Source organism: Heptranchias perlo, chromosome 10, assembly GCF_035084215.1.
Source record: "Heptranchias perlo isolate sHepPer1 chromosome 10, sHepPer1.hap1, whole genome shotgun sequence".
NCBI lineage: Eukaryota > Metazoa > Chordata > Chondrichthyes > Hexanchiformes > Hexanchidae > Heptranchias > Heptranchias perlo.
The window spans coordinates 48,152,794-48,174,902 of NC_090334.1; the positions used below are offsets into that span (position 1 = coordinate 48,152,794).

The following is a 22,109-nucleotide window of genomic DNA, read 5'->3' on the forward strand; positions in this document are numbered from 1 at the left end:
TGATGGTGGGGATCTCAGGAGGAGGCCGAGATGGATCATCCACTTGGCACTTCTGGCTGAAGATGGTTGCAAACGCTTCAGCCTTGTCTTTTGCACTCGTGCTGGGCTCTGCCATCAGTGAGGATGGGGATGTTCACGGAGCCTCCTCCTCCCGTTAGTTGTTTAATTGTCCACCACTATTCACGACCGGATGTGGCAGGACTGCAGAGCTTTGATCTGTTGGTTGTGGAATCGCTTAGCTCTGTCTATAGTATGTTGCTTCCGCTGTTTAGCATGCGTGTAATCCTGTGTTGTAGCTTCACCAGGTTGGCACCTCATTTTTAGTTACGCCTGGTGCTGCTTCAGGCATGCTCTTCTACACTCCTCATTGAACCAGGGTTGAACCCTTGGCTTATCGGTAATGGAAGAGTGAGGAATATGCTGGGCCATGAGGTTACAGATTGTGCTGGAATACAATTCTGCTGCTGATGCCCAGTTTTGAGCTGCTAGATCTGTTCTGAATCTATCCCATTTAAGATGGTGGTAGTGCCACACAACAAGTTGGATGATATACTCAGTGTGAAGACAGGACTTAATCTTCATCTGGATGCATCTGTGACAGGTAGATTGGTGAGGACGAGGTCAAGTAGGTTTTTCCCTCGTGTTGGTTCGTTCACCACCTGTCGCAGGCCCAGTCTGGCAGCTTTGTCCTTCAGGACTCAGCCAGCTCGATCTGTCGTAGTGCTACCGAGCCACTCTTGGTGATGGACATTGAAGCCCCCCCACCCAGAGTACATTCTGTGCCCCTAACAGAAGGCCCTCTTGGCCAGCCCGTCCTCCTCACGCCCCCCTGATAACCTCAATGTACCCCTCCTTTGGGAACCTCTGATATAAAATCTGCAATGGTATAATGAAACCAGAAACATTGGTATTTGTGATCTGAGTGGAGGTGGGCAGCAGAATTGTATTTTTTTAAAAAGTCAGTAACTCTAGGATTGATATGTGTTGCATTAAATTGATAGAAGCTATACATAAATAGAAATCTAATAAGATATTATGCTTAAAATATTGAATTACCAAAAATACTTATTTATTTAAAATACATAATAAATTTATATAGATGTTGCTGCACCCTATTCAGTTTCGGACAGGTGTCCAAGCTTTTGGTCTTGTGGGCCACATAGGTCCCTAGAGCTTTGTGGGCCACAGGTGAAGTATAAATCCATTATATTTTCTTTAACTTGCATAGACACTGTATTATCTCTGTTGCAGATACTAGCTGAACCTGTTGTTCTGCTTAGCATTTATCCAACAGTGCTTTTAAAAAAAAATTCCTTTACAAGCCTACAGGCCCACAAAATTAACACTGGATAAAACCAGTGAGTGATTTATAACATGTGAATAGGACTGAATTGCCTGTGCTTCAAGGTCTGGATTTCCAGGCTTGCCATGGGCTGCAGTTTGGACATCTGTAGGTTAGGATTACTAATATCAGTTCAGCAGTTTGATTTTCTGGATAACAATGGTTTCTAGGTTGCTAGAATTGTAGTCTTTGTGTCACAAGTAGCCCACTTTGAGCAGAGCAAAGCAGTTTCTTCATTTAACCTTTTTCAATTTTTACATTGCTGAATTTATATATCAAAAACATGAATAATTGTGTAATTTTAAAATGTAACTTGTATGTCATACCTGAGATGTATTTTGAAAAACACCTTAACCATAATATGGTTTTTCCTAATGTTTATTATAACATTTTCAAGCTGTTGCTGTAAATGTTTGTATTTGACACAATTATATACAGATATGAGAAATGGCTGTGTACATAAATAGCCTTGGGGCAGTCTGATTTTATTTGTGGAGCTTGTTTAGGATACAATTGCTGAATTTTTCTGCATAATTTTAGATTTCAGTTGTCTTTAGAAAATTAGTGCTGGTTCCAGTAAAACGTGTTGTATTTGTTCAGATGTTGCAGAAGGTGCTTCAAGCTTAAATGGTGAAAGTTCTGAACATCCTCCGGCATTACCACGAAGAAAAGAAAAGAGAGAATTTCCAGTATGTTTCTTTCTAATTGTTAAATTATTTTATTAAATGTTTCTTGCAATGATATTTATAAATCTTACTTTAGGCTATATTATTTTTATAGTAAAAATTGTTATAAATTGGATAGCCAGTTGGTGAAGGATAAAATACTAGAGCCTGGTCTTCAGTTGCTTCCAAGCCTTTATTCTCAGATCAACATTACACACCCCACACCCTAGATAAGCTCTTGTATATCGATACGAGAGCGCCCCAATTGATACACAATTAATACTAATTGATATAAATCACGTGGATACAATTAACAAAAATGTATCCCAGGTTTCACTTGAATCGATTTTTATGGATTTTTGCTGTTTCTATAAAAGTCAATGTGATCTTCATGCATGTTGAAACACATCAGCATGTTATAAGTAAAGAACACCAATTTGTCCTGTTAAGAGTTTCCTCTTTACTCATAAGAATACTTCTTTATGACTTAGTAAAATATGAACGTGTTTCTTAATCCTCCATCTCTTGCCAAATGTTTGGATCAGATGGTGTGATGGGCACAATAGTGAGCCTATTACATCTATTGCTGTACTATTTCAATCCTGACAAACCAGGAATACAGGTGGCTTGAAAACTCCAGCTACAATCTGTTTAGCCTTCCACGTATAAAATGACAGCCTTAGTAGATAGCAGGTGATGGAGTCAAGTGACTTCAGTGTGTAATGTTTGTCTTGATGCATACTGGATTGTATTGTACCTACATAAATAACAATTTAACTTTTGTACGTTTTTTCAAAATTGGAATTTTTCTTTTGTAGAAGCCAGCAATCAATGGCCTTCCTCCAACTCCAAAAGTCCATGTAAGTAACATTTTTTTGAAGGCAAAATTCCCAGCCCTTGAAATTACACTAAGGTGCTCTCATATGAGCACTTAATGTATTTGTCTGAATTCCCCCTCTGTTACTTTAGTGGAGTTGTTAAACCATTTATATAAGTTGGTTAATGATTCCACTAGTATGCCATGGCATAATTTCAGGGATGTTAATTGAGGACCCTCCTATTTTGTATGCTTGTTGTAGTTATCAAAGCAAAGGATTTCATTGCTGTGCAATGCAACATCTAACATCCAGTGTCAGCATCAAGCACTCCCAGGTACAGAACAAGCAACTGCAGAGTCAAGTTTTCCACTCTGCCAAAGTAATATGTCTTAGTCTCACAATACCATCCTTCACTTATATCAATGTTCATTTTTCTTTTTCCCACACCAATCCTTATGGCCTCTCTATCTGGTAATTTTATTCAATGTCAAATAATGGGTAGTTTTGTGCTGTGGCCTTGTGTCCACTACAATTTGGATTGATACTGCCCAAGCTCATTTTGCAGAGGGTCCTAATGTCATCCTAGGCTCTACCGGTGAATTGACAGTGTGCTACCATACTGCACCATAGAATTTCTCCTCCTCTCTTGAAGTAGGTGACTCATGCTAAGTACAATTTTATGGGCCTTCCAGTACCTCATCCCTTTGACCACTTTTCACCGATGAGCCTAGATGGTGAGTGCCAATAGGCTGAGTAGGTGGCATCAGAACTGAGTCTGATCCTGTTCTCACCCCACACATACATAAGAACATAAGAAATAAGAGCAGGAGTAGGCCAATCGGCCCCTGGGCCCTCTCCGCCACCCACAGGGCATTGACCGATCCGAACTCAGCTTCATGTCCAATTTCCTGCCCGCTCCCCATAACCCCTAATTCCCTTTACTTCTAGAAAACTGTCTATTTCTGTTTTAAATTTATCTAATGATGTAGCTTCCACAGCTTCCTGGGGCAGCAAATTCCACAGACCTACCACCCTCTGAGTGAAGAGGTTTCTCCTAATCTCAGTTTTGAAAGAGCAGTCCTTTATTCTAAGATTATGCCCCCTAGTTCTAGTTTCACCTATCTTTGGGAACATCCTTACTGCATCCACCCGATCAAGCCCCTTCACAATCTTATATGTTTCAATAAGATCGCCTCTCATTCTTCTGAACTCCAATGAGTAGAGTCCCAATCTACTCAACCTCTCCTCATATGTCCACCCCCTCATCCCTGGGATTAACCGAGTGAACCTTCTTTGTACTGCCTCGAGAGCAAGTATGTCTTTTCTTAAGTGTGGACACCAATACCTTATATAACTGCAGCAATACAATTTTCCAGTAGAGGTATTGGATAGCAATCAGCAGCAGGAATAATGCCTGGCTGGCTTTCCTCCCACCATTGGCAGCAATTTTTTTTCCCCAAGGGCTAGCATATCTTTTCCTTTTCCTCTTTTCCCCCCTTCCCCACCCCCAATCTTCATGGATAAATAGCAGTTTCTGCATGTATGTCAAGATTGAATTTGTTCCAAAGAATGAAAATGACCATGTGCTACAGGTAATTAAATATTCTGATTCTAGATTGAGTAATTCCTTCAAATGCGAAATGATGGTTATATCCCAGAGATTGCTTTTATAACTATAAACATGTTGATTCTTAAATGCAATTTTTAAGGGAAGTTTTCAGTTCTTACAACACTAACTGGCAAATATGTTCTGGATTCTGAATTATTTTGAAAGTGATTTTTGAATGTCAAAACTCTTCAAATATAGATGGGAGCCTGCTTTACAAAGGTATTTGATGGATGTCCTTTGAAGATAAGTTGTGCAACATCTTGGATACACCCTGACACAAAAGGTAATGCTAGCTAATCAGAAACTGCTAAAACAATTTTAAAAGGTGCACAGAATTTCTTGTGTAAAAAAATATGAACTTTGGCTTTGTGTTTTCCTTTAAATTAGACCAGTACTTAATCTTTGGAACTGAAGAGGGCATTTATACATTAAATCTGAATGAACTGCATGAAGCTTCAATGGAACAAGTAAGCAAAATGAGTATTATGGATGAATTACATTTTTATATCTAAACTCTGGGACTATATTTCAAAAAAGGAATAGAATTCAATGGGATAATGACTGTCCAACTCCCTTATTCACTAAGTTTAGTTGAATAACTCATAGTTAACAATTCTTAAATGTTTTCAATTGATACTGATACAAATATTTTCCCAGCTTTTTCCCAGGCGATGTACGTGGCTGTACGTAATCAACAATATCTTAATGTCTTTATCAGGTATGTATCCATTTGGTTAAGTCTAGGAATAATAGCATAAACTGTACTCTACTTTTGAAATTTTATGTGATGTCACTGTTTTCCTTGCAGGTCAATAAATAAAACAAAACATGGGAAAGTAAAGATTAGTAAATTCACTTTGATTCAGTTTGTCCATGTTCCCATGAAAATGAAAATGTATACTTTTTACATATCAATTTAACTATTATGAAAAGCTGATGAACTTTGATTTTTAGTTTTCCAATGTTATTTCCAATTTAGGGAAATGTTCTGTCATGTACAAGATTTAAATCGACAAGTTTTTACATTGGGATAGAATTTGGTTATGGCCTGTTATCAGACATTGTGCATACCAACCGGGAGGCCTGAGGTACACCAGAAATTGGGCCTCTGGCCTCATTTCAATAGTTGCCAGCATTCCAATTTCAGGCCACATGCCTGGCTGGCAGCGGCCCTTGGGTGACCCCGTGGAGCTGGGAGGAGCTTTTTTAAAAATATATATATATTTTTTTAATTACTTTATTGGCAGTGGCCACTTGTTAGGCCACATCCATGTCTGGGAAAACCTGAGCGGAGCAGGCCTGATATCTGCTTTGCTCAGGGCAGCCCAATTTGTCAGAGGGGTCCTAAATCTGGCGCGCAGCCCCTCACTAACACGTGCAAGAGGCCTAACGCCTGTTTTAGGTGGCTGCCTGAAAAATGGTCTGACCCAATATCTGGTCAGACATCTTTCAGGCATCCTTGGGGTGCAGGATATTGGTCCTTAAAATTGGCCCTTGTTGCGCCCGTTTTATGCCCCATAAGCCTTCTCTCTGACCTAGATGTATATATCTCTATGTCTAGATTCTTGGAATATTGAGGAATATACATAGTGAATTGGATTGCAACCTTGTTTCAGTGCTAGACTGAAGATTAAAACTCAATGTCTTGCCATGTGCTTGTACCAAAGAAAAAGACAATACTGAAATTTATTGAGAAGGCTGGGAAAGAGTTGAGGCACTGAAGATGAAACTTCCAGAATGACTTTCCATTTCATTCATTTGTACCTTTTTGTAACTCACAGCTTTTCTTTCTGTCCCTTTTAGTAGTTCTGTTGGTGTATGTATATCTTGTGAAGCAGCACTGACCCATACAGACCAGGTAGTTACTGGCTTTGAACCCACTGTGCATTGTGAACTGATCTCAGCCAGTAGAGCTGTGAGGGTCATACCCTTGGTATCTCAGTTAGGACAGCAGTAAAGACTTTACTCCCCTGGAGTAATTGAGGAGAAAAAAAATCAAAGAGTGCCTGCAGCTGATTGTTATCCAATGACTTCTGGAATGTGGCATGTGTGCATGTTTAGGCTTATAAACAACAATGTATCAAGAATGGCCACATGGGTGAGATATTGAAAGTCTTTTTTTCCCTTTGAGCCATATTCCAAAATAAATTGCTGCCTTTAGGAGAAGAGGAGTAAGGATCAAAATTGGGAACAAATCATGATAAACTTGCAGCAAATTCTTAATGTGAATCCGATCCCCTCATTATTACAAGTTCATTTTCTGGCAGGAGTCACTGGACAGAAATCAGGAGTGGGAATCCTAGCTTCCCCGCTCCCTTTTGTTTTTAAACCACATTCCCGCCCCTAAACCCAAGACCTCTGCTGACATCAGTTCACTCTGCATAGACCAGGGATCAAACCTGGGATCTTTGTAGTTGATGGCCTACTACCATCACATGCATTGTGCAGTTGGGATGCCCAGGAAGCTTGCCTTTGCACATTGCTTAGCTATCCGTTACAGAATAGCGGAGCACTGGGAGAAGGTCATTTGCCCACCTTTTGGCTGGGATCAGTACATGATATGAGAAGGAGAAAAGTGGGCAAAAATGCATTGGAATTGATTGGATTGGTGTGGTAAATTATTGCATGGTGCTAATCAGCATTTGCCCATTTGTTTCAGTTTGTAGGAACATCATATAAAATATACTTTTCATATGCTGTGATACTCTAATATCAAGTACCCTTTTGAGATTTGAGTCTGTTATCGGTTTTTGTGTGCTGTATTTTGGCTGAGGAACAAATCACAGTTGTAGGAAGATGAGAATTTTAACTTCCATGTATTTTAGAATATGAACGGTTTTATATTATACCTTTATGACCATGTCACTTGCATTGAATGTAGCTTTAACTGAAATGATCCTTGTGCTTTTCCTTTCATTTACTGTTTGTAATAGCTGCTTGTCTAAACACTTGTGTGTGAAATTAATCAAATGTCTTGTGTTCTCCTCTTCCCATAATGGCTTCACTTTGTCTCCTAATCGCACTGATCACTGCGTGCAGAAGGTAATCACAGTTCAAGAATTTTCAGCCTTCACTGTATTTATGCATGCTTTTATGTAAAGTCCTATCTGTTCATGTATCAAATTACGATATTAAAACACAACCCTACAACTTCATGCCTTTTCCTGAAGGAGTCCTGTGTTTATTTTCCAAATACCAAAACTTGGTCTCAAAAATAACAACTCAAGAAAGATACGTGCTGCTATCCTCCCACCTGATTATATTCCATTCAACTTCCTTGTCATATAATGCCTTGCTTCTCTTTTTCTTATCTCCATGTTTTTTTCACCTCTGCATTTATTTTCAGTAAAATTTGATTCTTGCTAAAAGACTGGATTTTAAAATGCCTTTTACTGTTCTCTATCTTTACTCCTGTGTTCTAAGCTAACTGCCTAGGCCATTTTATAGACTTTTCATTTTTGTTGCACAAGTCTCAAGAAGAGAACTTTTATTTTCTGCTGTTAGTATCTCCTAAGCTCAGTCTTTAAAATCTGCGTGCTGGAAGAGTGTATTTGATCAAAATCCTCCTGCTGTTGGTATATTTGATCATTATACCCCTGTCATATTACTGTACTTCATTAAGATGTAGTATTACTGTCAACAGCAGGTCTACTTTATCTGAAGAGTTTCAGCAGCAAACATCTTCATGCTAGAAATGTAATTCGGAAAATATCATTTGCTTTGCATGTTGCCAGTTTCTTAGTGTTGGTTCAGAATGAAGTACAAAATACTGCACACGGATGAAGTAACTGAAATTACCTGAAACCATACAAGTTAACTACAAAGAGACTTGTATATGCACTCTGGAAAGTGCTTTGCTAATATTGCATGTAAAGGCAGCACCATGGCTACTGTTTGATGAGATTGTCTGAAATGTTAAGATTCACAGTTTATTTTTGAATGTAATGGATTATTATGGGTCAGAAATTTGCCACTCTGGAAGATAGTAAAAATTGTGGACAGGAAAGGTCTTTAGGGCCCAACAAGCCTTTTCCTTTTTTCTTGCAGATCACCTTATCTGTCCACTTTCTCAACAAATCCCTCAGTCCTTTTGGAAGTATATCTAATTGTCTCTCGAACCCATTTATGCCCACTTCAGTGCTCTTTTCTGTTTAACTTTGTCTGCGATTCAATTACTTTGTATGATAGTTTCACCTGACCTTCCTTGCTCCTAATTTACAATTTTTTAACTGGTATCCCCAGGTATTTGAACCCTTTACTATAGTGAACAATTTGCTTGGATCAGGTTTGTCAATCATTTTCGTAGACTTGTGCATCCCCGATTTTAAATGCTCCACCATTGGCGGTCGTGCCTTCAGCTGCCTAGGCCCTAAGCTCTGGAATTCCCTCCCTAAACCCCTCTGTGCCTCTCTCTCCTTTTAAGACACTCCTTAAAATCTAACTCTCACCTGTCCTAATATCTCCTTATGTGGCTCGGTGTCAAATTTTGTTTGATAACGCTCCTGTGAAGCACCTTGGGACGTTTTACTAACGTTAAAGGTGCTATATATATGAAAGTAAATTGCAGCTTTTCAAAGATTGATATCGGACAAGCAGTCTGACAACACAGGCAGTGGATTGGTTGAGACAGTGAAGAGATACAGCTGTGTATTGTTAGAGTACGTGTGGAAGCCGACCCCATGTCATATGATGTCCCTTGAAAACATCATGTGGATGAGGAAGAGGAGTGGGCTAAGGATAGATCCTTGGGGGCCTGTGAGCAGGAATATAAGCAAATGGTGGAGATGCTCTGGCTACGATTGGATAGGTAAGAGAGGAACCAAGCAACGACAGTCCTACTGAGCTTTACAATGGAGGAGAAGCATTGGAGGAGGCTGATGTGGTTGATTGTGTAAAAGGCTGCAGAGAGGTGGAGGAGGGATAGTGCACCACGGGAGGGATGATGTCATTTGTAACTCTGATTAGGGCCCATTCAGTACTGTGGCAGGGGTGGAAATCTGATTGGAGAGATTCAAACATGGAGTTGCGGGAAAGATAGGCACGGATTTGGGAGGCTAAAGCATGGTCACTCTTTGGAGATGAAATGGAGGTTGGAGATGTGGCGGTAGTTTGCGAAGATGGAGGGGTTGAGGCTGCTTTTTTTTTGTCAGGAGGACGGTGATGGGAGAGAACCTCGAGGAAAAATGTGGATTTAGGGCAGGAGCTGTGCGACGAAGGGGAGGGGGGGGGGGGGAGAGGTTTGGCTTCGTGGGGAAGGGGGAAAAGCAGACACAGCTGAACGATGGTCTGAATCTTAGTAACAAAGAAGTCAGTTAGCTCCTGACACTTGTTAGACGTGAGAGTGAAGGGCCAGAGGAGAGGGGTTTAAGGAGATAGTGGATAGTGAAGAAAAGGAGCCAGGGGTTATCTCTGCTGTCCAGGATGATCCTGGAGTTGTGACGGGACCTCAGTGGGCCCATGGGAGAATGCCCAGCGAGGCATAGAGGAGATAGCTTTGGGTTATTACAATGCGGAAAGGCAGAGGAGTATTGATGGATTGGGTTGGTGGGGGGGGGGGGGGTGGTCAAGTCCCTGAGAGGTGAGAAATAAAAAGTGACATGACTGGGTGATGGGAAGGGGAGGAGAGAGGAGTGAAGAGGTCGAGGGGGGAAAAAATGGTACAAGTAATAGGCTCAGGTCCAGAGCAGCAGCCAAAGCGCACATGCAAATGGATACAGGGAATTCAGATCATGTTGGCATGGCAAAGTGGAGTCAGCTTGGTGCATCAACAAACCAGGTTCAGAAACATTTGTGGCGAGGGAGCAGATTTCAGTTGTCAGTCTTTGACTTTTATTTTCATATTTCTCTACAATTGCAGGCAAAACATTTCAGCTTTATTCACACAACCTGGTTGCCTTATTTGAACAGGCGAAGAAACCAGGGTTAGCGTCCCACATTCATACACACCGTTTTCCTGACAAGATAATACCCAGGTAAGGAAACTGCATTTTGTAAAATTGAATGTCGTTTAAAATCCTGCAGTGGCTTGTACTATTACAGTATGGAGCAATGTAAAATATGTTTCCTTTATTCAGCAACTATTCTATATCATTTAGTCGCAAAGGTAATGCCTTAATTTTAAAATTCTTATCCTTGTTTTCAATTCCCTCCATGGCCTCACCCGTCCCTATCTCTATAACCTCCTTCAGCCCTACAACCCTTCTAAATCTCTGCGCTCCTCCAATTCTTGCCTCTTGCGCATCCTCGATATTAATTGCTCCATTGTTGGCGGCTGTGCCTTCAGCTGCCCAGGCCCTAAACTCTGGAATTCCCTCCCTAAACCTCTCCACCTCTCTCTCCTCCTTTTACGACATTCCTTAAAACCTACTTCTTTGACCAAGCTTTTGGTCACTTGTCCTAAAACCTCCTTATGGCTTGGTGTCACATTTTGTTTGTAATGCTCCTGCAAAGCACCTTGGGAAATTTTACTATGTTAAAGGCGCTATAAAAATGCAAGTTGTTATCACTCCATATTCTATAGTCCCGCCCTCTTCCAATTAGTTCCAGGTAAAGCACATCATTTATACTGGTGCTGACATGTGATCTGCAATCAAATGTCTGCCCGACTGAGAATGTATCGGACAAATGCAGGAAACGCAGCAAGTCAGACAGCATCTATGGAGAAAAAAGAAAAGTTAATGTTTCGGCTGTGCAGCCCCTTAATCAGAACTGGAAGATCTTACCGATGAACAGCATTTAAAAAGGGGAAGGGGGAAAAATACAAACACATGTACAGGAGAAGAAATAGAATGACCATTCAAGTGCTGAAGTGGAAGACAGGAGATTAGTAGGAGGCATAATGACAGAAATCCAAGAAGTAAAAGACATATACTTGTCTTTGCAGACAATATAGGGGATAAACCTGCAGCATGGGTCATAACATATGAATGTCTTATAAAATGATGCTGTGATAAAGAACTGAAATTTCCCTTGTTGTTTCCAGGAGGTTTGCTTTAACGACAAAAATCCCTGAAACGAAAGGTTGCCACAAATGTTGCATTGGTATGTAAAATCCTGTATATTTTTTTAAAACGTTTACCTGGAGCATGGTAATTGTTAATGGTGTACAAAACGGTTTTGTTTTTTAAAAAAAAACTTTACTTGAAGGTATGAATGCTTCTCTCCATTGTTCCCCTGATCATACACCATATATCTGTCAACGTCACTCTGATCTGATTGCTGGGAGATGTGCAAAAGTGGTCCTTCAATCTTACTCCTCTCATCCCTTTACTTGGCATCTCCCCACGGCAGAGCAGCTGAGATCAGGAACTAGAAGTGTAGGAGAATGAAACAGTCCATTGCAGCAAAACAATATATTTCTCTTCAAAATGCTTTTTTTTTGGGAAGCACAGTAGATTTGACATTGACCGTTCACCAATAGGACCTTAGTTCAAAACCAGTCCATGCTGATGTGCTCACTGGTGGTTTGAACAATCCTACATGAAGTGAGATTTGGGTAGTTTCAATCCGTTCCTCTTGGGCTTACAGCAGAAAAACTGCCTTCAACCGTACCTGGGAGTTCTTGATACTGCCAAAGTTTCAAAACTGGAACAAATGTTCTGTTCTCCAGACATCCCTCACTATGAGCAGAAAATAAAATCACCAGAAATGTTAATTATAGGAATATTGTATGGTTTTTTGGTAGAAGAAAATTGAATTTAACATCTGAATGAATTATCTTGAAAGCAAGTTCCTATCATCTTGCAAAAGTGTACATTTTAGTTTTTTGAAATCTTATTAACATGTTGCTAATAGATCTCTGTTCACTAATTGTAGTGCGAAATCCATACACGGGATTCAAATACCTCTGTGGGGCGCTGCAGTCTGGTATTGTCTTACTTCAGTGGTATGAGCCAATGCAAAGGTTCATGCTAATCAAGGTCAGTATTAGTTTTTAAATTATCCATTACATATATATTTACTATTTTAGTACTAAATTTCTTTTAGATCATAAATGTTAAACAGCAATAGTTTGTGGTATCTAAATGTTGAATACTTAAAACACATGTTTAAATATAATGTAAATATAAACCATAGTTCTTGGGTGTTGGTGTGTTTGTAATGTTTAGCTATCTGTTCAACTTGAAACTGTTTTTTTCTACTTGCCCTTGTAGTCCAACTGTTAAATGTATGTTGTAATACTGATTTTAGTTTCACAAGATCTTGATTTTTATTTTTTTTGTCCTTCTAGCATTTTGACTTTCCACTTCCAAACCCTCTAAAGGTGTTTGAAATGCTTGTGGTACCTGAGCAGGAATACCCAATGATCTGTGTAGCCATCAGCAAGGGCAGTGAATCCAGCCAGGTGGTCCAGTTTCAGACAATAAACCTGAACTCCTCCTCCTCATGGTTTACAGAAGTTGGTTCAGGTATACCATTTGCTATTAGATTAACAAACATCACAATTAGTGGTTAGTCATTCATGGGTTACACTGCAAAACTGTTCAGCAGTTGGGACCAATGCTAATAAATTAAGTGGAAAGCTAATTATACTGGCTTGGTGATAACAGGAAACTAGCCATCAAATAATTGTAGGCTGGCTTTGGTTACAATTGCTACTATAATACTATATTTTGCCATTTAATTTATTAGCATCAGAACCAGTTACTTAAGCTTTGCACTATTTTTCAGTGTACCCCATGAATGATTAGCCACTGAGAAAATAATTTTATGTTATGTACAGCATCTAATGGAAACTTTCCTAAAACTGAGGATAATTAATCTACAAGATCTGTTTGTGTAAAGCATTAAATGTTTGCAATTTCATGAATGTATCACCAATCATGTATGCATTTTATTGCTGTAGCTAGCTGCCAGTTGGATACCATCCATGTAACCCAGCTGGAAAGGGATACAGTTCTTGTCTGCATGGATCGTGAGTACCTGTCGTGTTTTAATAATCTAGGTCTAGTTTCTTCTGGTAGCATATGTACTTTTTTTCTGAAACCAATAATATGATGCAATTAATCTTATGCTCTATCCCTGCTTTTGCTGTGCCCCTACCCATAACCCCCCTCACTAGAATGCTTACCCCCACCCCTTCACTAAATGCAATGTGCAATATATGTGATACACCCAAGATTGAAGTGAAGCCTACAGCATGAGTACTTTTACACTTTTGTATGTAGTACAAATTGATCTGCGCAGATGTTTCACTTAACTGGCACTTGCAAAGGCCAGTAGAGTTGATGATTATAAGAGGTGTACCTTTCAATCATTGAACTATCAGACCAATGATCAAAATCAGGAATATCTGATTTTAGGTGTATGTGCCACATTACATAGTTATTAAACTTTCATAACTATTAATTTCTACAGTATTTTTGTTTTTCTAAAATAATTAGTGCATCCAATATATGCACATTGCAGGCTACCTACAAAAAATTCTATCATATTTTTGTTAAAAGTAACTTGCACAAAACAGAACAACTTTTTTTTGTAAAAGTTAATACCTAGCACTCATAATCTTAATTTTTTAAAATAAAAGTCACTGATTATCAGAAATCTACAAGACACATCAAACTAATTCTGAACAAAAGGCAAAAAATTGCAGATGCTGGAAACCATACAAAAACAGAAAATACTGGACACAATGCTGAGTGTTTCCAGCATTTTATGTTTTTTACACTGATTCTGAAGTTTTGCTCAAATAACATTGCAGGAAAATCATATTACTTCTATCTACAAAGTGCACTATATTGGAGGGTGGGGGAAGGGAGGAACAAATGGATCCTCTTCCAACCTGTTGTTCCAGTACTCTGCCAGTAGCAGTCCTCCTAATTGAGCCTTCAATCAGCAAGTAGTGGAATTGCCCTCTATACAGCATCCTATAATTATGTATACTTGTGTCCAAGCAAATTTTAATGAAGAGCATTGCTCTTTGTGCATGTTGATGACATGTGCACACATTCAACTAGTCTAGCTAAAAAAGTATGCACATGACATCAGACATATGCCCATTCAACCAAAAACATATCTGCATAGCAAACTGAGTCAGTGAGGAGTCGTCTTGAAATGTTAGTGCTTTTTGGAAGCAGTGACTGACTAGTACAATGTTTAATTCGGCTGTCCTCCAGGATGGATACACAGAAAACTAGTGTATTCAGATTAATGTATGTAACTGCTAAAATTGTAATTGAAGTGTAAAGATATTTTCAATTGACCAATATTTGCAACCTCAGGTTAGGTTGTCTTTATGAAGGCATCCTGAGTTGCAGATCTATATGCTGAGTCACCAAACTGACCATATGACACAAATCTAAAAGAAAGACTTGCATTTATATAGCACCTTTCATGACCTCAGGACATCCCAAAGTGCTTTCCAACCAATGAAGTACTTTTGAAGTGTAGTTACTGTTGTGTTGTAGGAATCGCAGCAACCAATCTGCGCACAGCAAGCTCCCAAAACAGCAATGAGATAATGACCAGATAATCTATTTTAGTGATGTTGGTTGAGGGACACGTGTTGACCGGGACACACATCTAGTCCAACATTTAGTCAGTACAGGAGCAGTGTATTTTGTTCTAAACCCCTGACATGGGAAATGTATTGGACTTTTGATTATGGTAAATACCAAGATTATGAGAGCTAAGTTTTACATATAACTAGTGTTCAATGGAGTGGTTTTCTTCATAACTAAAATTGTTAACAAAAAATAATTTTCATTAAAGACAGAAAAAAATTATTTAGAACTAAATAAGGTACATAAAAGCTAAAATTATTTCATGCAATTTAAACTCCTGTGATTTTTGTAAACTACAATGAAAATTGTTGCTTAATTTTCATTAACTAAAACTACACTGGTGAAAATAATCCTAGGAGACGCTAGTGTGTAATTGTCCCGAGTAACCAAAAGAAGGGCTTATTTTCCTGTAGGGTATAAATTGGAAATAATATTCTATTTTTAACTTTTAAGCCATGGCTATTAAATAAGAAGATTTTTTTAAAAATTCAATCCATTTTTAATTTGCTGCAGTAACAATCCACTTTGAGCATGAGGCTCTGCTTTAACACCACATACTAAGAATCGTGAGAACATTAATCTATCAGGCTCCAAAGAATTATGCCACAGCCTGGTAAAATATGGGCATATAACAATGATTCACTAAATAGCAGTTTCCATTTTCAGTTGTGCCATCAGTGGGAGGTGTAGAATTGGAGGTAAATCACTATTCTACAACTGGAAGAAAGAGGATTTCTGTAGGCGTTGCATTTCACATTGGTAGATACTTGAAACAGTTTCCCTGTGTGCTATCTCAGCAGTAAGATGAAACCAGAACATTAGGTTTTTACATTGTTAATTTTTTTCCCTGAGCTTCCCAAACCCAAGAGAGTAGGCTGGCAGCTTATCTCTGACTTGGGCACTGCCACAGATTTGATGTGCCAAATGGCCTGTTTCTGAACTTTAATTTATGATTCACTAGGATCCGGCTATGAAAGAGCACCTGACCTCTACACAGCACCTCCCAATAAGCTGTGATTACTGACTCACTTTGTGGAGAGTCCCAAGTACAAACCTACATCCAACAACTGCATGGCGCTGATCCCTGTGAGACTCCACTAGTGACCTGCCTCCAAGTAGAGCAGTTGCCATTAATAATTCTTCTCCGTCTGTGTGATTGCAACAAATTTACGATCCATCCTAAGATCTGCCCAACAATCCCTTAGTGCAACACCTTATCAAAGGCTTTTTGGATATCTAGATACACAATATCTGCCAAGCTTCCGTCATCCGCCAACTTTTTGTAACCTCCTCAAAAAATACAATCAAGTTGGTGGGACCGAACGTCCTTTTCCAGAAGCCATGCTGCAATTCCCTAATAGTCCCTACTCTTTCTAAATGATCATACAATTCATCTCTAATAATACCTTCTGGCAACTTACATTCTAGCAACACCATTCTAGCAACTGTATCATTCTATGATTCTATAACTTGCATATAAACGAATGGGCCTATAGTTTTCGAGTTCTGATTGACTCCCCTTTTTAAATATAGGCACCACAGGGGCCTCTCTTCAGTCCATGGGAATAATCCCACACCTCAGTGAACTGTTAAATGTGAGCCAGAACACAGCCCCCACTTATTTCAATACTATTAGGTGAATACCATCACAGCCAACAGCCCGAGCTGCTTTATGAGCCCTAATTCTAGCAAGGGCTATATCTGCATCCACATTCAATTTTCACATCACCTCTACGCAATTGCAATGGTAACTCAGCATTAGCTTCAGTTATGAAGTCTGTTGTAAAGCAGCCATTTAAAACTTCAGCCATATCTTGGAACTCCACCCAAATGTGCCTTACAGAATCCTTCAATGGCCATATGCAGTCCTTACTGGCCCATGACTCTTTACATAGCTGATAAAGACCGTGCTTTACTACCACACTTACCTACTATCCTCCTCTTCATTGCCATTTTAGCCAATCTGACAGATTTTGTTGCCCTCAGCTGAATCCAATAGTTGGTTTTGTTTTACCATGTGTCCTTCTTTTGATACTACTTAGCTTCTTTATGTATTAAAATGATTTTAAAAGTATTCCATTTATCATCTGTTACTGCTGTTAGCACAGCATAGTAGGAATCCCCCAGTCAACCTTGAATCATCTGCCATTTTTGTAAATTCAGTCCTTTCATAATCTGGTACTAGCATCACTTTTTCAGCAATATTAGCTTGGCTAATCAAATTGAATCTAATTACATGCTTGCTGTCTCCTGGGTGCTCTCCACATGGAGATACGATACCACATGAGGGCCACTACTAAGAATTAGATCAATACATGATTTCCCCATACTGCATCTTTTAACCTGCTGTGTAAGGAAGCAGTCATTTATAACACCTAAAAATATTTCAGGCCTACCTCCCTTAATAGTTGGTAGATCACCATTGGACCATTCAATACCTGGGAAAATAAAATCCCCCTTAACACAAACACCCTGTGCCTAGAATGCTTTACCCTAATATCATAGTACTAAAGGAACAGAATGGAGAAACAACTGTCAACAGCAGATGATAGGAATATGCTGGTTGAAATGAGAGTGATAGAAAAATGTACTTGTCAGCACATATGAAGATGAGAATTTTGGTAAATGGATGCTTTGTAATAAACCCTAATTTTACATGGTTATTTGTTTTGGTGAAATTTGGTAGGAACAGGTGCTATGTACATCTTTGTATGCTGTAAGTGGATCAAATTAAGTAAGGAGGCATCCAAGCAACCTAAAATGTAAAACAAATTTATCCAACTGTCTTTCCCCTAAATTTCAATAGTCTCTTTTGCCCACTGTGTAGTGTGTTATCTACCCAACTGTCAAAATCATAACTTTCGGCATCTAACCATCACCTACGCCAAAATGCACCCTAAAATTTCACTCATTGCTTGCATGTATAAATATTTGAGGCAGTATTCTAAAGTTATAAAGATGTAGCTTTGCGACCTTCAGTAGATTGGAGAAAGAACTCGCTGCACTGTCCATAGCACCCTTTGAACTTCATTAAAGATCACAACATACTGGCAACATTTTGTTGAAGAACCAAACATCCCTACTACCTGCATCTGAATCTAATAATTTATCAAGGAAATTTGACAACCGTGGTGATTTCTGACAGGGATACAAGATTAGCTTTGGTTAGAATACTGGGAATGTACTTATTTGCATTTTCTTTTCCTTTCTTTCTACATGACCTGTAAATTTTGAGTGAACGAATGACTTTTGATGCTGTCATGCTCTCCTTATGAGCAATTGATCTAGGAAAGCATAGGAATATGATTCTTAAAAATAGCCTGTCTGAAAAGTTCAAGAGCTTGATGCATTATTAATTTTTACTGTTGCATTTCTGTAATACATTTTCATAACTTAAGTTTTGTAACGATCCACATTTTATTCATCAGAAAATGTCAAAATTGTAAATCTACAAGGCAAATTGAAATCAAGCAAAAAGCTGGCATCAGAGCTAAGTTTTGACTTTTGCATTGAATCCGTAGGTAAGTAAATTGCCCAATGGTTTGATACGTACATTGTAGAAATGACTTTCTTAGATAAAGTTATAGAGTAAAATCTATTTCTCTAGCTTTCAGAATGCAAAACAGTTTTAAGTATTAGATTGGGTAAGTAGAGGTCAGATCAAATTTAATGCAGGGAAATGTGAGGTAATGCATTTTTGGAGGAAGAATAAGGAAAGGATATGTATGCTAAATGATCAAACATTAAAAGGAGTAGAGGCGTCAGGGGTTTAGATATCCAAATCTTTAAAAGAGGGAGGACAAGTTGATTAAGCTTTTTATATTAAAAAAAAATGGGATCGTATATTTTATAAATGGGGGCACAGAATACAAAATCAAGGAGGTAATGCTAAATCTATACATAGCAGTTAGGCTGCAGTTACAATATTTATGAAGGATATCAAGCTCATGGAAAAGGTGAAGAAGAGTTTCATTAAGGTGATACTAGAGATGAAAGGCTTTAGTTCTAAGGAGAGACGAGAGAAACTGGGTCTGTTTTTGTTGGAACAGGGAAGGTAAAGAGGAGATCTGATAAAGCTATTCAAAACTGAGAAGTTTTGATAAGGTAAAGAAGGGAAAACTGTTTTCACCGGTGACTTAGTAACTAGAGGGCATACATTTTAGATCATCAAAAGAATAAAGGGAGAGATCAGGACAATCCTTTTTACGAGAGTGGAATGCCTTACCAGAAACGGTGGTGGAAGCAAAATCCATAATGGCTTTTAAAAGAAAAATGGAGAAATATTTGAAAAAGAAAAGTTTAGCAGGGTATAAGGAGAAAGAAATGGGACTAAATAGATAGCTCTTTCAGTGAGCTGAATGGTGGCCTCCTGTGCTGTAAAATTCTACGATTTCAAAATGTACTTGTTTGAAAATTAGGTATTCAAATAATATTGAACATAAAATATTTATGAATAGGATTATCGATAAGAAAAAGTGTGTGTGTGTGTGAGTATAAAAGGCATTTCATTTATGCTAATACACATTTTCCCCCTTCCTTTTCAGTGTGTCTTCAAGACAGTGTGCTGGCATTCTGGAAGCATGGAATGCAGGGTAAAAGCTTTAAGTCAAATGAAGTAAGTCCAATCTAATTACTTCCACAGTTCGCAAATAATAATCGCCCATAACATATCATGTTTTGGTTGAATTTTTGTCTATTCTGAACAAAACAAAAGCTGGTTTTCAACATTTATAGTTCACTGTGCAAAAAACATAACATTTCAGTGTAACATTTTCTTACAACATGAATAACATTCACTTGTGAAGCACATACCATGAAATATTGTATGTTTCTTCATAGATTTTTTTTTCCCTCCGTTTCTTATTAAGACAATGACTCATGCCCCTCTGGTACCTTCTCCAAGTTGCTAAGGAGAGAACAGGAAATGGGATTTGGATAATTCGCCCCCTTGGAGCAGTTAACATTGACACAGGCGTGATGGCCTGAATGGGGCCTCCTATACTAAAATTTCTGTCACTTTTCCCTGTGAGCTCAGACAGTGAGCATCATTTGAGTAATGAACCACAGGGGATCATGGCCAAGCCCAATACCGACCGTCCCAAAATCTGTGTGCGCACATATTTTCCATTCTTCAAGTTAAATTATTTTTTCTTAATGCAGCAGCCTTTGTTAGAACCTTCCCATTAGCTATTTGGCGCACGCATTCTGCAAGTGTAGAGTATGATTTTATTTTGCAGGTTATGGAAAACACACAGATTCACTCATGCACGACGAGCCTTTGTCCAAGTAGGATTAGTCAGTACAAAGGGTTTTCTTAAAGCAGTGTTAGTACAGTATACAAATAAGGTGATGAAATATAAACAAACAAGCGGCACCTTGGAAACAACAAACAGAATAAATGTTAGTATCTGATGTGGAGGGATGGTAGTTTGACTATTTTCAAATGGAGTGTAATATGACTGCTTTTCTAGAATAGGCATTTGAGATTTTAACAAAGTATGCAGTAGATTTTATCATCTTTGCAATATATAATAGGTTATTAATTACTAACTGGGGCTAAGGGATCCAAAATTTTAAACTGCCAAATCCAACTACTGTACTTCAGATTAGAGTGCATGTTTCTCACTGGAAAATATAAAGGAACATTAAATGAGTTTAATTTATTTCAGTTGGGTGCACCTTATCCCCTCAAATGTTTTCAGCTTTAGTTACTATAACACACCAATCAAGTCTCTATTCATGATGCAACTCTTAAAGCATAAAATATGGTAACAAGGGTGAGTATCTTTCCATTCAAACGCACTATCATCATTGATTACATCACAATATAACGGAATACATTTCTCTAAATTGCTCCTTAATTTATGCCGTAAGTCAAATAATGTGATAGTATCGTGCTCTACTTCGTTTGATTACTCGTACATCAAATGTATTTACGTTAACGATTTGGATTTGGGAATCGGAAGTACAATTTCAAAATTTGCAGATGACACCAAATTGGGGGTGTAGTTAGTACAAAGGAGGAATGCATCAAAATGCAAGTAGACATTAATAAACTTGCAGAATGGGCATATAATTGGCAAATGAATTTCAATATAGATAAGTGTGAGGTGATGCATTTTGGTAGAAAGAATAAGGGGGCCACATACTGCTTGGATAATAAAAGTCTAAATGAGAGAGGAGCAAAGGGATCTAGGGATACAGATACACAAATCACTAAAAGTAGCGATGCAGGCTAATGCCATAAAATCAGCAAACCAAGCACTGGGGTTCATTTCTAGAGGGATAGAATTGAAAAGCAGAGAAACTATATTAAACTTGTGTAGAACCTTGGTTCGACCACACTTGGAGTACTGTGCACAGTGCTGGTCTCCATACTATAGAAAGGATATAGAGGCATTGGAGAGGGTGCAAAAAAGATTCACAAGAATTGTACCAGAACTGAGAGGATATATTTAGCAGGAAAGGCTGAATAGGCTGAGGCTCTTTTCCCTAGAAAAGAGAAGGCTGAGGGGTGACCTGATAGGTCTTTAAGATAATGAAAGGGTTTGATAGGGTAGAGAAAATGTTTCCACTTGTGTGGTGGAGTCCAAAACTAGAGGTCATAAATATAAAATAGTCACTTTTATAAATCCAATAGGGAATTCAGGAGAAACTTCTTTACCCAAAGAGTGGTAAGAATGTGGAATGTGGAACCACAAGGAGTCGTTGAGGCAAATAGCGTAGATACATTTAAGGGGAAGCTCTAAGCACACTAAGGAGAAAGGAATAGAAGGGTTTCCTGGTAGGGTTCGATGAAGTAAGGAGGGAGGAGACTTGTGTGGCGCATAAACACCAGCATAGACCAGTTGGGCTGAATGGCTTGTTTCTGTGCTGTAGTTTTGGTGTGACATTCATCACATAACTTATCCTGTGTTGACAGAACTTTTTATCTAAAATAGATTAATGTTGACCTTTTAATGTACTATTGCTGTGTGAATTCTATATTTTGCATCTCACACATACTATAAGAGTATACCATGTGCTTAACGCATAAAAATGTAATGATGTTGGAGATACGCACAGCCACATTTGGTCTCCTGTATAATGCATTGGTTTGTAAACTTTTGTGTGGTGAACCTCTTACAAATACTGGTACGTTCCTGGGGAACCCTGTCCTATCCTCAAAGATTG

At 38.6% G+C, this 22,109-nt stretch overlaps 1 protein-coding gene across 2 annotated transcripts in view; it reads left to right on the forward strand.

Moving 5' to 3' along the window:
* map4k5 (mitogen-activated protein kinase kinase kinase kinase 5) overlaps positions 1-22,109 on the forward strand; it is a 169,578-nt gene that overhangs the window by 143,048 nt on the left and 4,421 nt on the right. For both annotated transcript variants that reach the window (XM_067991644.1, XM_067991643.1), the window contains 12 exons: positions 1,943-2,031; positions 2,826-2,867; positions 4,633-4,717; positions 4,822-4,901; positions 5,092-5,152; positions 10,292-10,406; positions 11,417-11,475; positions 12,250-12,353; positions 12,665-12,842; positions 13,280-13,348; positions 18,365-18,457; positions 19,481-19,551. In XM_067991644.1, coding sequence (XP_067847745.1) covers positions 1,943-2,031; positions 2,826-2,867; positions 4,633-4,717; positions 4,822-4,901; positions 5,092-5,152; positions 10,292-10,406; positions 11,417-11,475; positions 12,250-12,353; positions 12,665-12,842; positions 13,280-13,348; positions 18,365-18,457; positions 19,481-19,551 — 1,046 coding nt within the window. The remainder of the gene's footprint in view (positions 1-1,942; positions 2,032-2,825; positions 2,868-4,632; positions 4,718-4,821; positions 4,902-5,091; positions 5,153-10,291; positions 10,407-11,416; positions 11,476-12,249; positions 12,354-12,664; positions 12,843-13,279; positions 13,349-18,364; positions 18,458-19,480; positions 19,552-22,109) is intronic.